General features: G+C 42.7%; 1 protein-coding gene across 3 annotated transcripts in view; it reads left to right on the top strand.

Annotated features, from left to right (window-relative positions):
- Positions 1-14,023, top strand: part of EPSTI1 (epithelial stromal interaction 1) — a 169,685-nt gene that overhangs the window by 63,710 nt on the left and 91,952 nt on the right. For all 3 annotated transcript variants that reach the window (XM_077483195.1, XM_077483196.1, XM_077483194.1), the window contains exons 5-6: positions 4,165-4,248; positions 12,518-12,591. In XM_077483195.1, the coding sequence (XP_077339321.1) occupies positions 4,165-4,248; positions 12,518-12,591 (158 nt within the window). The remainder of the gene's footprint in view (positions 1-4,164; positions 4,249-12,517; positions 12,592-14,023) is intronic.

The following is a 14,023-nucleotide window of genomic DNA, read 5'->3' as shown; positions in this document are numbered from 1 at the left end:
TCCGAAGGACCAAAAATGGCGCAACGGCAGCTATTGGGTACTGGCTATTTAACCTCCTTTTTCTAGTCCCGTCGTACGTTTTGTACATCACCACGTTCTAAACAATCGGACTTTGGTGTGATCGTGTGTAGGCAAATCCGTTTCAGTGGAACTCCGTCAGAAAAACTGTCAGAGTTTATTCTCACGGAAAAAACGGTCGTGTGTACGGGGCATTAGTATATACTGCATATTGTCTGATCTACCACTACCACGAGAAGTTGTCAATTTCAGTGTTTTCTTTAATAATAATCCAGATTATGAAACCATTAAATCTAATTTAGTGAAGTAAGACATCATGAAATATTCCATAGAACTACAGTCACCTATTTTGGTATATTACATAGCACTGTTTTATATTGGGGCGCAAAGATATCAAATCCTGCACCAATTTAGAAGAATTTATGAAATTAGTAAAATTTCTAGATCCCTGCATATATTTAAAGTGTTTGTTATCCCCAACACTTCATATTCCTGATATGTGCATGCTGTACCATATACGTATATGAGAAAGCATCCTGTTCTTTTTGTGTTGCTGGTGTTTCTGCCAGTCCCTCTGCTTTCCTATTAACCGATTGCCCCCGCCAGCCGTCAGATGACAGCCAGGCAGTGCGGCTCTCGTTCTTGTCGGGCATCATATGACTTCCGTCCATTCAAACAGGGAATGCGTCCAATTGTGTGTGTGTGTATCCCTGTTCCTTCGGTGGCAGCATGTCACAGAGACACTGTTCACCACTGAGGGGGGTGAACAGCCATTGGGCATGGCTGTTTACGATGAGATCGGCTGTGATGAAGTACCGCCCCACTTTGCACAGCGCATGCACGCTGGTGGCAGTGTGTTCCCAGGGACACTGCTCGTCACCGACGCTGGTAAACTGCCATTGGTCAGCGGCTGTTTACCACATGATCGGCTGTGATCCTTTCACAGCCGATCACTAAATGTAAATACAGAGCGGTAACGAGATGTTACCGGGTCCTCCTCCTCACAAAACGATCATCTGTGGGAAGGAGATTGCGGTAACATCTCGTTACCACTTACAATGTACACCAATCACACTGATTGCCCCCCCAATAAAGAGTACAGAGTACTTGTCACCGCCCTTCAGAGTACTCAAATACCAGTCACCAGCCCATCAGAGTCCCTGAGTACCTATCTGTATCCCAACAGAGTACCCAAGTACCTGTCACCAGGCCATCAGTGTACACGAGTACCTGTCACCAGGCCATCAGAGTACCGAGTACCTGACACCAGGCCATCAGAGTAACCGAGTACCTGTCTGTAGCTCATCAAGTTACCCTAGTACCTGTCTCCAGCCCAGCAGAGTACCGAGTACCTATCTGCAGCCCATCAGAGTACCCAAGTACCTACTTGCAGCCCATGCCTCATAGAATATACGTTGGGGTATTTGCTTTCCAAAATGGGGTCATTTTGTGGGTAATTCCACTGTCCTGGTGCTCAAGGACCTTCAAAAGTGTGATAGGTAGGAATGAAATGAGATGTGTAATTTATGCTCCTAGAACGCCTGAAGGTACTACTTCAAAGTCTTACAAAGTATTATTTCAGGTCCTCTGTATGTGGCCAGGCTGTGTAAAAGTCTCACACATGTGATATCGCCATAATCAGGAAGAGTAGCAGAATGTATTTTGGTGTGTAATTTTTGCTATATACATGCTATGTGTTAGAAATATCTTAGAAATTGACAACTTTATGTAAAAAAATGCATTTTTTTCTTTTTTTTTTTCCACATTTTCCAAAAACTTCTGGAAAAAAATGAACCATTCAAAAGACTCATTATGCCTCATAGATTATACGTTGGGGTGTTTGCTTTCCAAAATGAGGCCATTTTGTGGGCAATTCCATTGTCCTGGTGCTCCAGGGCCTTCAAAAGTGTGATAGGTAGGAATGAAATGAGATGTGTAATTTATGCTCCTAGAACGCCTGAAGGTACTACTTCAAAGTCTTACAAAGTATTATTTCAGGTCCTCTGTATGTGGCCAGGCTGTGTAAAAGTCTCACACATGTGATATCGCCATAATCAGGAAGAGTAGCAGAATGTATTTTGGTGTGTAATTTTTGCTATATACATGCTATGTGTTAGAAATATCTTAGAAATTGACAACTTTATGTAAAAAAATGCATTTTTTTCTTTTTTTTTTTCCACATTTTCCAAAAACTTCTGGAAAAAAATGAACCATTCAAAAGACTCATTATGCCTCATAGATTATACGTTGGGGTGTTTGCTTTCCAAAATGAGGCCATTTTGTGGGCAATTCCATTGTCCTGGTGCTCCAGGGCCTTCAAAAGTGTAATAGGTGGTAGAGAAGTGGGATGTGTCATTTATGCTCGTAGAATGCCTGAAGGTGCTACTTCAATGTTGGTCCTCTGTATGTGGCCAGGCTGTGCATTGCCAAACTCGGGAAGAGTAGCAGAATATATTTTTAGGGTGTAATTTGTTGTATGCATAGGCTGTGTGTGAGAAATAACCTGATAATATGACAATTTTGCAAAAAAAAAAAAAAAAATCTTCATTTTGCAAAGAACTGCGGGAAAAAATTACAACTTAAAAAAACTCACCATGTTACTTACTTAATATCTTGGAATGTCTACTTTCTAAAAAGGGGTAATTTGGGGGGGGTATTTGTAATTTTCTGACTTGTTAGTGTCTCAAGAAATTAGATTTCCTGATGATTGGCACCATAGTTTGTAGACTCCATAACTTTCACAAAGATCAAATAATATACACTAATTTGGGTTATTTTTACCAAAGATATGTAGCAGTAAAAATTTTGGCCAAAATTCATAAAGAAAAATTACTAATTAGCAAAATTTTATGACAGAAACAAAGAAAAAGGCATTTTTTTTTCACAAAATCGACTGTCTTTTTTTATTTATAGCACAAAAAATAAAACACCCACTAGTGATTAAATACCAAAAAAAGGACACAAATTTCATACGGGTACAGTAATTATACTGAGTAATTGTCATTCAAAGTGTGAGAGCGCTGAAAGCTGAAAATTGGTCTGGGCAGGAAGGGGATGTAAGTGCACTGTATTGAGATGGTTAAAAACATAGCGTGGTCAAGTTCTCTAGGTATGCTGGGAACTCAGTGTGCTCTCCTTCAATGATCAAACTTGTCCTGACATGCCCCCGCTGCACAGCAATTCACTGGAAAGATCAGCGTACTGCTGCTTCTCCTCCCGCAGCTCTTATGCAGCTGAGAACAGAGGGAATGTGATCACTTCTAAAAAAGAGAAATACAAGTTTTTATGTTTTTTTATATCTATACAAAAATGTTTTCCCTTTCATTTCTATTTTAAACTGAATGGGTTGTTTTGCAAGGTGATCGTTTACAAACACTTTAATATAATATATTTACCCATGATTCAAAGTGTGTAATATATATATATTTTTAAAGTAAAGGACATGTCAAAAATGTCAGTTTTACATCTTATTTCAATATAACTGGGAAATCTGTAGTTCTTCAAGTGATGGTGTTAAACCCAAAAACAAACATTTGATATATTGTAGCTTACAAATTCTTAGATGTGATAATTGCATTCAATTTCTTTTTTAGTTTTTTTTCCTTTATTTTCACTGGTGATCCAACCAGTAAGTATGTTTTTAAACAGAGCAAGCTGTCCTGAGATATAGCATTTAGAGGCCTGAGATAAACCATTTACCACTGACAGGGGTGCTTACAACAATCTGCTTTTATTTATTTATGTATAACTTTTAATCCAAAAGGAAAAAAAAACTTTTGTTGTAACTGCTTATAAAGTGTTAGCTGGAATTTGGCTTTTTAGTGTATTTAACTCTGATAGTAGATCTAACATTCCCCCACCCCCAGACTGGCAATGCAGAGTAGGGGTACACTAATACAAGAGGTGTGCTACTGGCCACATCACCAGGGAAAAATGCCTAAAAAATAAAATTATTGTAACCACTGCATCTAATAATTGGTATACTGCAATATATTACATTTTGGTTTTTGGGTGTAATATCACTTTAAGAAGTGTGAGTACCTTGTACTTCAAAAACACCCATGCGCTAACAAAGCTTGTGCTGCATTTACCACTTTACTATACTTATCATTACCATTCTTCACTAAATAATACATCTATTTTAAGTTCAAGAGAGATGAATACAAAAGGAGACAACGGGAAGAAGAAGAAGCTGAAATACAGAAGAAGAAAGACATTCAAAGAAAAAAGGTAAGAGTGCAAGAGGCTAAATATATGGCTGTTGTAGACATTAAAATCCTTTATGCCAAAACGAAACCCTAGAAAAACAGCTAAATACACAATTAACCCCTTTCCACCCAGCCCTAGCATCCTTTTTTATCAGAACAAACTGTTTATTGTTATTGTATTACAAACAGTACACTAGTGTGTGGATGGGGCTTAAGGTGCCCTAGTGGGGACACTGTGGAACTGCGCTCACTAATGCCTGAATCACAGCCAGGCCAATTCTGACATTTCTCTCCTACATGTAAAATTCATAATTTTTTTGCTAGAAAATTACATAGAATCCCCAAACATTATATATGTTTTTTTAGCAAAGACCCTAGAGAATACAATGGCGGTTGTTGCAACTTTTTATCTCGCACGGTATTTGCGCAGCAATTTTTCTAATGCGTTTTTTTCAGAAAAAAAACAGTTTCATGCTTAAAAAAAATTAGCCCAATTTTTTTGCATAATGTGATAGATGAGGATACGCCGAGTAAATGGATACCCAACATGTCACGCTTCAAAATTGCATGCGCTCGTGAAATGGCGCCACACTTTGGTATTTAAAAATCCCCATAGGCGATGCTTTAAAAATGTTTACTGGTTACATGTTTTGCGTTACAGAGGAGGTCTAGTACTAGAATTATTGCTCTCGCTCTAACGTCGATACCTCACATGTGTGGTTTGCACACCGTTTTCATATGTGGGCGGGACTTGTGTATGCGTTCGCTTCTGCATACAAGCTCACGGGGACAGGGGTGCTTTCATTTTTTTTTATTCTTAATTTTACTTTTTTTTTTTTAGTTTAACACTTAAAAAAAATAAAAAATAAAATTGATTACTTTTATTCCTATTACAAGGAATGTAAACATCCCTTGTTATAGAAATATGGCACGATCGAGACCTATTTACAGTGAGATGTGGGGTCAATAAGACCCCTTATCTCACCTCTAGGCTGGGAAGCCTAAAATAAAAAAAAATAAAAAAGATCCTGGCTTCCTAGCCAAATTGGCGCCATTATTTTGAATGCAGAGGCCAGGCGTGACGTCATAACATCGTGCCAGGCCTCCGAACGATCATAGAGACTCCGGGGGCGTTCTGGTCCGCTGGAAATCTCTATGGTATTATCCGGGCGCCGGCGGATCCTGTGACCGACTCACCGAGGGAATCGGTGAGATGGTACAAGCACCAGAGGGTGGCGGGAGGGGGGGACGTCCCCTCCCGCCTCCCGTAAGAACGATCAAGCGGTGGAACAGCCACTATGATCATTCTTATGGGGCAGGGAATCGCCGGCTGAAAACGCCGATATCTGAATGATGTCTGTGGCCTCAGGCATCATTCAGATATACCCCCGGAAAGTCAAGGACATCCCTGGATGTTCCTTGGGCGGGAAGTGGTTAAGGTAGATCTCCAGACTTTAGAAGTGAGCAGCAACTTGCACAGTTAACTCCTTATATTCCGTGGCTGAACTTCTAGACTGCATACTTCAGATACGCTTCTGTTAGAGAACATTACTTCCCCAGGTACAGCATTTCTGAGCTGGTACCGCAGAGAATGTACCGGTTGCCACCAACTCAGCAATTCTGTCACTTCACTCCCAGTGACTGTTTCCAGTATTGCTACTGGATACAGGAAACATTCATTCTCCATAACTATATGCCTGTTCTCCTTCCTCAGACCCATCTGCCGCTGACAGCGCCCGTTTACCAAGTGATTGTTCCATTAAATGACAGAGCGATAACTTCTAAACAAACCACGTCATGGCCGGTTCCTTTCTCCCCTCTCTGTACCAATTGATACAGTGTGAGCGCAGAGGGGAGAGACCGGTTGCAGCAGCACTGTGGGCTGGATCTGTAGTTCCCATTGCAGCCTCATTCATTCATCCATGCTCAGCCATCCCTCTGTCATACTCATCCATCCATCCTCATCCATCCATACTCAGCAATACTCATCCATTCATGCTCAGCCATCCATACTCAGCAATACTCATCCATCCATCCATGCTAAGCCATCCATACTCAGCAATACTCATCCATTCATTCATGCTCAGCCATCCATACTCATCCATCCATCCATCCATCCATCCACGCTCAGCCATCCATACTCAGCAATACTCATCCATCCATCCATGCTCAGTCATACCCAGCAATACTCAGCCATACCCAGCAATACTCAGCAATACTCAGCCATACCCAGCAATACTCAGCAATACTCAGCCATACCCAGCCATACCCTACCATACTCAGCCATACCCTGCCATACTCAGCCATACTCAGCCATACCCAGCCAAACACAGCAATACCCAGCCATACTCAGCCGTACTCATTCATGCTCATTCATCCCATCCATACTCAGCCATCCACATTTATGGCTCAACCATGCTCAGCCATCCCCATCCACGGCTCATCCATCCCATTCATGCTCATCCATGCCACATCAGTACAGTGCCTCACAAAAGTGTAACAGGTAGTCAAATTCGATTTAAGAAATGTATTCCCCTAGAACACTTGATACTGCTCCCTGCATGTTGGTCCTCTGTATGGGGTCAGGCTGTAGAAAAGTCTCCCACATGTGGTATCACCATACTCAGGAGGAGTAGGAGAATCTATTTTGTGGTGTATTTTTTTGTATGTACATGCTATGTGTTAGAAATGTTGTATAAATTGACAACTTTGTGTAAAAAAAAATGCGTTTTCATTTTATTTCCACATTTTCCAAAAACTTGTAGTAAAAAAATGACACGTCCAAACACTCATTATGCCATTTTTAGGGCGTTTCCATTGTCCTGGGTATCCAGAGCCTTCAAAAGTGCAAGAGGTAATCAGGAAATTAGTTATGTAATTTATGTCCCTAGAGTGCTTGAAGGTGCTCCCTGCATGTTGGGCCTCTGTATGTGGCTAGGCTATGTCTCACACAAAAGTCTCACACATGTGGTATCACCATACTAAGGAGGAGTAGCAGGATGTTTTTTGGGGTGTAATTTGTAGTATGCATATGCTGTATGTAAGAAATACATTTCTAATATGACAATTTTGTGAGGAAAAAAAAGGACAATAAAAATCTTGAATTTGCAAAGAATTGTGGGAAAAAATATAACTTAAAAAACTCACCATGCCTCTTACTAAATACATTGGAATGTCTACTTTCCAAAACGGGGTCATTTGGTTTTTTTTGTACTTTCCTAGCTTGTTAGGGTCTCAAGAAATGAGATAGGCCGTCAGTACTTCAGGTGTTATAAATTTTCAGAGATTGGCACCATAGCTTGTGGGCTCTATAACTTTCACAAAGACCAAATAATATACACCAATTTGGGTTATTTTTTCCAAAGATATGTAGTAGTATACATTTTGGCCACAATTTATGAAGAAAAATGACTCATTTGCAAAATTGTATAACAGAAACGAAGAAAAATTCATTTTTTTACAGAATTTTCAGCCATTTTTCTTTTATAGCACAAAAAATAAAAAACCCAGTGGTGATTAAATACCACCAGAAGAAAGCTTTATTGGTGTGAAAAAAGAACAAAAATTTAATATGTGTGCAGCGTTGCATGACTGAGTAATTGTCATCCAAAATGTGAGAGCACCAAAAGCTGAAAATTGGTCTGGATAGGAAGGGGGTTTAAGTGCTAAGTTTAAGGGCTAACCACGTCAGCCCAGGAAGGATATGCCCCCTTCCTGACCAGGCCATTTTTTGAGATTTGGCTGGCACTGCGTCGCTTTAAGTGACAATTGCGCGGTCGTGCGACGTTGTACCCAAACAAAATTATTTTGGTGGTATTTGATCACCTCTGCGGTTTTTATTTTTTGCGATAAAAATAAAAAAAGAGCGGCAGTTTTTAGAAAAAAACACAATATTTTGTCGTTTTTGCTATAATAATTACCCCAAATTTGAATTTTTTTTTATAAATTCCTCAGTTTTGCCCGGTATGTATTCTTCTACATATTTTTTCTAAAAACATTGCAATAAGCGTATATTGATTGGTTTGCGCAAAAGTTATAGTGTCTACAAAATAGGGGATAGATTTATGTAATTTTTGGTGGTGATCAGTTTTGGCGGTGATCAGCGATTTTTATCAGGACTGCGATATTGCGGCGGTCAGACCAGACACTTTTGATACTATTTTGGGACCATCAACATTTATACAGCAATCGGAGCTAAAAATAGCCATTGATTACAGTATAAATGTAATTGGCAGGGAAGGGGTTAACACTAGTGGGCGATCAAGAGGTTAACTGTGTTCCCTAGGTGTGTTATAACTGTAGGAGGGATGGGACTGACTAGGGGAGGAGAAAGATCGGTGTTCATACTTAGTATGAACACACAATTTCTCTCCTCTCCCCTGGGAGAACCGACATTTGTGTGTTTAAACACACAAATCCCGGTTCTCACTCTGTCACGAGCGATCGTGGGTGCCCAGCGGTCATCACGCCTGCCAGGCATGTGCATGAGCTCCGGGGACACGCTGTCAGGGCTGGCTGCTCAGCTGTTGGCTAATTGCCAGCTCACATCTCTCTCCACAGTCACCCAGCTGTTCTTGATCCTACTCGTCTGACGTGTCTACTTAAAGCTGTCCAGCTCACTTCATCTCTGCCTTCGCCTTGGTCACATCACAAAAAAACATCTCCTGCGATTCTGTTTAAAGACTGGCTTGCTGACATCCCTTCTGGCTCCTTACCTTGCTTGCTGTTGCTCCACTTGGATCCCTGGCTTCTGGCCTGGCTGATTATCCGATCTGGTTATTGAACTCTGGACTGGCTGACTACTCGATCCAGTTACTGGACTCTGGCTATGCTTTGACTACGCTTACTCTATTTACCTTTTTATTTTTTATTAATATACAAGTGTGATTTAATTGTACTTCTGTCTCGGTCTGGTTCATGGTTTCTGACAGTAGGCGAAAGTCATGAATTCAGGAGATACAGTCAATCCACTTGTCTGGAATATTTTTTCCAGATTGGATGAGCAAGATCACCGCATGGATCTTTCGTTTGCCATCCTCGTTGACTCCAGACTCAAGAGAAAGATCTTCTTTGAAAGAGAGCTTGCGGGAGCCTCCTGTACGTTTGCCTCCGAGCTTTGACGTCCCACCCGTGCCTCCCTCACCTCCCATGCCTCCTGGTACTGAGTCGGTCTGTGAAGATGAACCCATGCACTTGGGCTTTTACGCGTCTCTCTGCGGATGAGAGAGCCTTTAGGAGGAGGGAGAGATTGTGCCTTTATTGTGGCCAGGCAGGTCACTTTTTGAAGTCTTGTCCTAGCCGTCCAGGAATGCCCGAGTCTTGACGTCCTGTCATGGACAGACCATAGGTGGCATTGTTTCATGCCCAGTTACCCAGAAGGATAAGCCCCTGGTTTCGGTCATCCTTTCTTGGGCTGAGTCGCCCATCGAAATACAGGCTCTAATCGACTCTGGGGCTGCAGGCCTGTTCATTGATGCAGTATTTGTTTCACAGCACTCACCTCCGCTGCAGCTGCGTTACACTCCACTTGCCATTGAGGCTCTTGACGGGAGACCTTTACAGCCTGCCCATGTGACTCATGAGACAGTTCTGTTGTCCATGGCCGTAGGGGCTCTTCACCATGAGATAATCCAATTCCAAGTTATTTCCTCACCCTGGTTTCTGCTGGTTATTGGTTATCCTTGGTTACAGAGGCACAACCCCTCTTTTGATTGGCTGCTTGCTGAGGTTCTCTCCTGGTCACCACAATGCAGTGAGACATGCTTCCTGAAGGTATCCAAGGTCCTGTGCACCTCTTCACTCTCCTCCCTCCTGGAGGAGTACTGCGATTTCAGTGATGTCTTTGACAAAGGTCAAGCCGGGAGTTTGCCTCCACACCAGTCTTATGATTGCACAATTGACCTTCAGCCTGGTGCCATACCTCCTCGTGGCCAGGTTTACCCTTTGTCGGTCTTGGAGGATAAGGCCATGGAGGAGTATGTTGCAGACGCACTTTCTCGAGGTTTCATCCGCAAATCCTCTTCTCCTGCTGGTGCTGGTTTCTTCTTTGTGAAGAAGAAGAGTGGTGAACTGAGACCTTGTATAGACTATAGGGGTCTCAATTGTGTCATGATTAAGAATGCCTACCTGATTCCGTTGATTACAGAGTTATTTGACCGCCTCAAGGGAGCAACAGTTTTCATGAAGCTTGACTTGAGAGGGGCATACAATCTCGTGCGTATTAAGGAGGGTGACGAGTGAAAAATTGCGTTTAATACCAGAACAGGCCATTATGAGTACCTGGTAATGCCTTTTGGCCTTTGTAACACCCCTGCAGTTTTCCAGGAATTTATTAACAATGTCCTCCGAGATTTGTTGCAGTTATGTATGATGGTTGATCTCGATGATGTCCTCCTCCGCAAGTTCCATAGACGTTTCCCCCTCAAGCCTGGTGGCCCTCCGAGGGAGAGGAGTCATTGAGGAGGGGGTACTGTCAGGGCTGGCTTAGCCCTTCCTTCTCTGGGCTGGCTGCTCAGCTGTTAGCTAATTGCCAGCTCTCATCTCTCTCCACAGTCACCCAGCTGTTCCTGATCCTACTCGTCTGACCTGCCTACTTAAAGCTGTCCAGCTCACTTCATCTCTGTCTTCGCCTTGGTCACATCACAAGAAACCATCTCCTGCGGTTCTGTTTAAAGACTGGCTTTCTGACATCCCTTCTGGCTCCTTACCCTGCTTGCTGTTGCTCCACTTGGATCCCTGACTTCTGGCCTGGCTGATTACCCGATCTGGTTATTGAACTCTGGACTGGCTGACTACTCAATCCGGCTACTGAACTCTGGCTATGCTTTGTCTACACTTCCTCTATTTACCTTTTTATTTTTTATTAATAAACAAGTGGCGGCTGGTCAGCTAGTGGTTAAAGTAATAGTAAAGGTTCATTTTTTTTTGTTTTAAAATAACAAGCATGCTATACTTACCTGCTCTGTGCAATGGTTTTCCACAGAGCAGCCCCAATCTTCCTCCTCTTTCCGGGTTCCCCCGTCAGTGCTACCAAAACTGCTTGCTATGGGTTCACTTGTGCATGCTGCTCGCTCCTGAGCCCTGCTCTGTGTGTCCATAAGACGCACAGATTAGGGCTCAGCCTCACCCCCCGCTCCTTGTCACAGGCCTCATTGGCTGCTGTATCTGAGCAATGAGGAGCGAGAGAGCCTCAGCTTACATTACTGGATCAAGATCAGGCTCAAGATCAAGATATAATTTGTTAACTTTAACACTGCAAAACAATATATATATATATTCTCTTCCTGATCTTTTTGTTGCCTGTCTCTGCTTTAATCAGGTTGTTATTTGCAGCACTGTGATGGGCAGCTTCACTGGCCACTAGAGAGATGAGGAAAGTGAGAGGAGGTGGGCCACAGAGACCAGGAAAATATCTGCTCCCTGTTTCATGGAAACCGGGTACTGTGAAAAAAAGTGTGTGCGCTAGTCTTCATAGGCATCCCAGCCCACACACGCACACAGACAGTGGGAGGCTGAAAATATCCCCAGCATAAATTTCTCAGCATGTTCACGTGCCACAGGTATGGAGAGCAGGGGACTCGTAAACATGTTATGTTTACCAGCCCTTCCTTTCTCAAATGAACACAGTGGGAATTATTTACTAAAACTGGAGTGTGCAAAAATCTGGTGCAGCTCTGCTTAGAAACCAATTAGCTTCCAGTTTTTTTTGCCAAGGCTTAATAGAACAAACTGAAGTTAGAAGCTGATTGGCTACCATGCACAGCTTCACCAAATTCTGAGTGCAACAATTTTACTAAATCTCCCCCACTGTGTGATCTTACCAAGCACTACTGTGTTCATTCATAACTGAAGTATAGTAAACTGTGTTAACTATGCCTCAATTTGTGAATGAACAGGGAGCCTGTGTACAGAGCGCTTTCTGTTCATTCATTATGCAGTGCAGCTGAGGCTACAGAAAAAGAATTGGGGATCTGTGTCCTTAATCTCTTTCTCTGTCTCTGTCCCCCCCCCCCCCCCCCCCCCCACAAGGCTTCAAATATTTACACAATTATTTTCATTCATTCAGGTAATCTGGAGACTTTGTGTGTTTGAATCCGTAGGTTCATGCAGACGCAGAAGACAGTGGCTCACCATGCAGAACAGGTCTCAGTGCCCCTCTGAATGATCCTTAAAAACAATAAACATATTCAAATTATTCTGTATTTTTCTGTCCAAAGAACTGTGTGTAAATTCAATCCATGCATTCAAGTTTTGTCAAAGTGAACATTGCTCTCTTTTTATAATGGTTTTAGGCAGAGAAACTAGAAGAAAAAAGGCGCCTAGAGGAAATAGAGAGAAAGGAAAGATGGCATGCACACAGGACAATGTAAGTAAAAACATGTAAACACTAATTACAATAAACGTTTGGAGCAGTTCAAATATGTATATAACTGCACTCCATTATACAGTAATGAAGGGCTTTTATTTATGGGTTGTAGCAATAACACTAACCCAGCATACTGTAAGAACAATAAAAAATAAAATTAAAATGAAAGGAAAAGAAAAATAACCAATTCTAAATCATTTTCAATGTTTCATAAACAATTATTCTTTACAGTAACTGAGCTCATCTGAATTTCAGCTTGCTTTATCTTGTTTCATTCTAATAAAAATTGTCCTCTATGTGTATTTATATAAAACAGTGCTAATGCTGTTGTATACAGTAAAATATCCAACACACTACTGTAAGATGTGCATTGAAATAAACATGCCAATTTTTTTTGTGTTTTGTTTTTTATATTCAGTGCATGGGTTTTTGCTTTCCGTGTGTTCCACTTTTTTGTGTCTTTACACAAAACAAAAAGAAAACACAGAACCTTATATTCCTTAAAGAGGAGTTCCAACGAAAAGCGGAACTTCCACTCATTTGATTCCTCTCACCTCCGGTGCCACAACTGGCACCATTCAGGGGGGTGCAGATACCTGTCTAATACAGGTATCTGCACCCACTTCCGGGAATAGACTCCCCCGGGAGTCACGCCCCCCCCCCCCGCTGTCTCCTGGGAAACACACAGGTCCCAGGAGATAGCGGGGACCACTTACGACACGCAGTGCAACTCGCACATATGCACTACGGAACCGGGAAATGAAGCGGCAATGCTTCACTTCCTGATTCCCTCAATGAGAATGGCGGCGGCAGCAGCCGAGAGCCGAGCGACTGCTTGGCTTCAGCTGCCGACATCGCTGGACCCTGGCATATCTGTAGTATTTGTAGCTGCTGGCTTTTAATCTTTTTTTTTTAGGTGGACTCCCTCTTTAAGTTCTTCTTTGCCTACTGGACGGCGGTATTAGATTTTACTGTTATTGCTGGTGAAATTAGATTTTTTTCAGCCGAGCAAAGTAGTTATGAGCACACGATCGGACTTTCCGGCAGACTAAGTCCGATGGGATCAGTCCGTCGGGCAATCCGATCGTGTGTGGGCTAATCTGATTGTTTTTCATTATAAAAATCAGACGGACCTACTTCTCTCTGCCACCCCCCATGCTATCCACCACCCCCCCATGCTCTTCACCTCCCCCCATGCTCTCCACCTCCCCCCATGCTCTCCACCTCCCCCCATGCTCTCCACTTCCCCCATACTCTCCACCTCCCCCCCATGCTCTCCACGGCACCCCATACTCTCCACCTCCCCCCCATGCTCTCCACGGCACCCCATATTCTCCACCTCCCCCCATGCTCTCCGCCACCCCCCCATGCTCTCCCCCACCTCCCCCCATGCTCTCCGCCACCTCCCCCCATGCTCTCCGCCACCTCCCCC

This window comes from Lithobates pipiens, unplaced genomic scaffold (assembly GCF_037356315.1).
Source record: "Lithobates pipiens isolate NorthernLeopardFrog02 unplaced genomic scaffold, aLitPip1_a1.2 Scaffold_16, whole genome shotgun sequence".
Classification (NCBI taxonomy): Eukaryota; Metazoa; Chordata; class Amphibia; order Anura; family Ranidae; genus Lithobates; species Lithobates pipiens.
The sequence above is the reverse complement of the archived record's forward strand: the minus strand, read 5'-3'. Positions and strand labels throughout refer to the sequence as shown.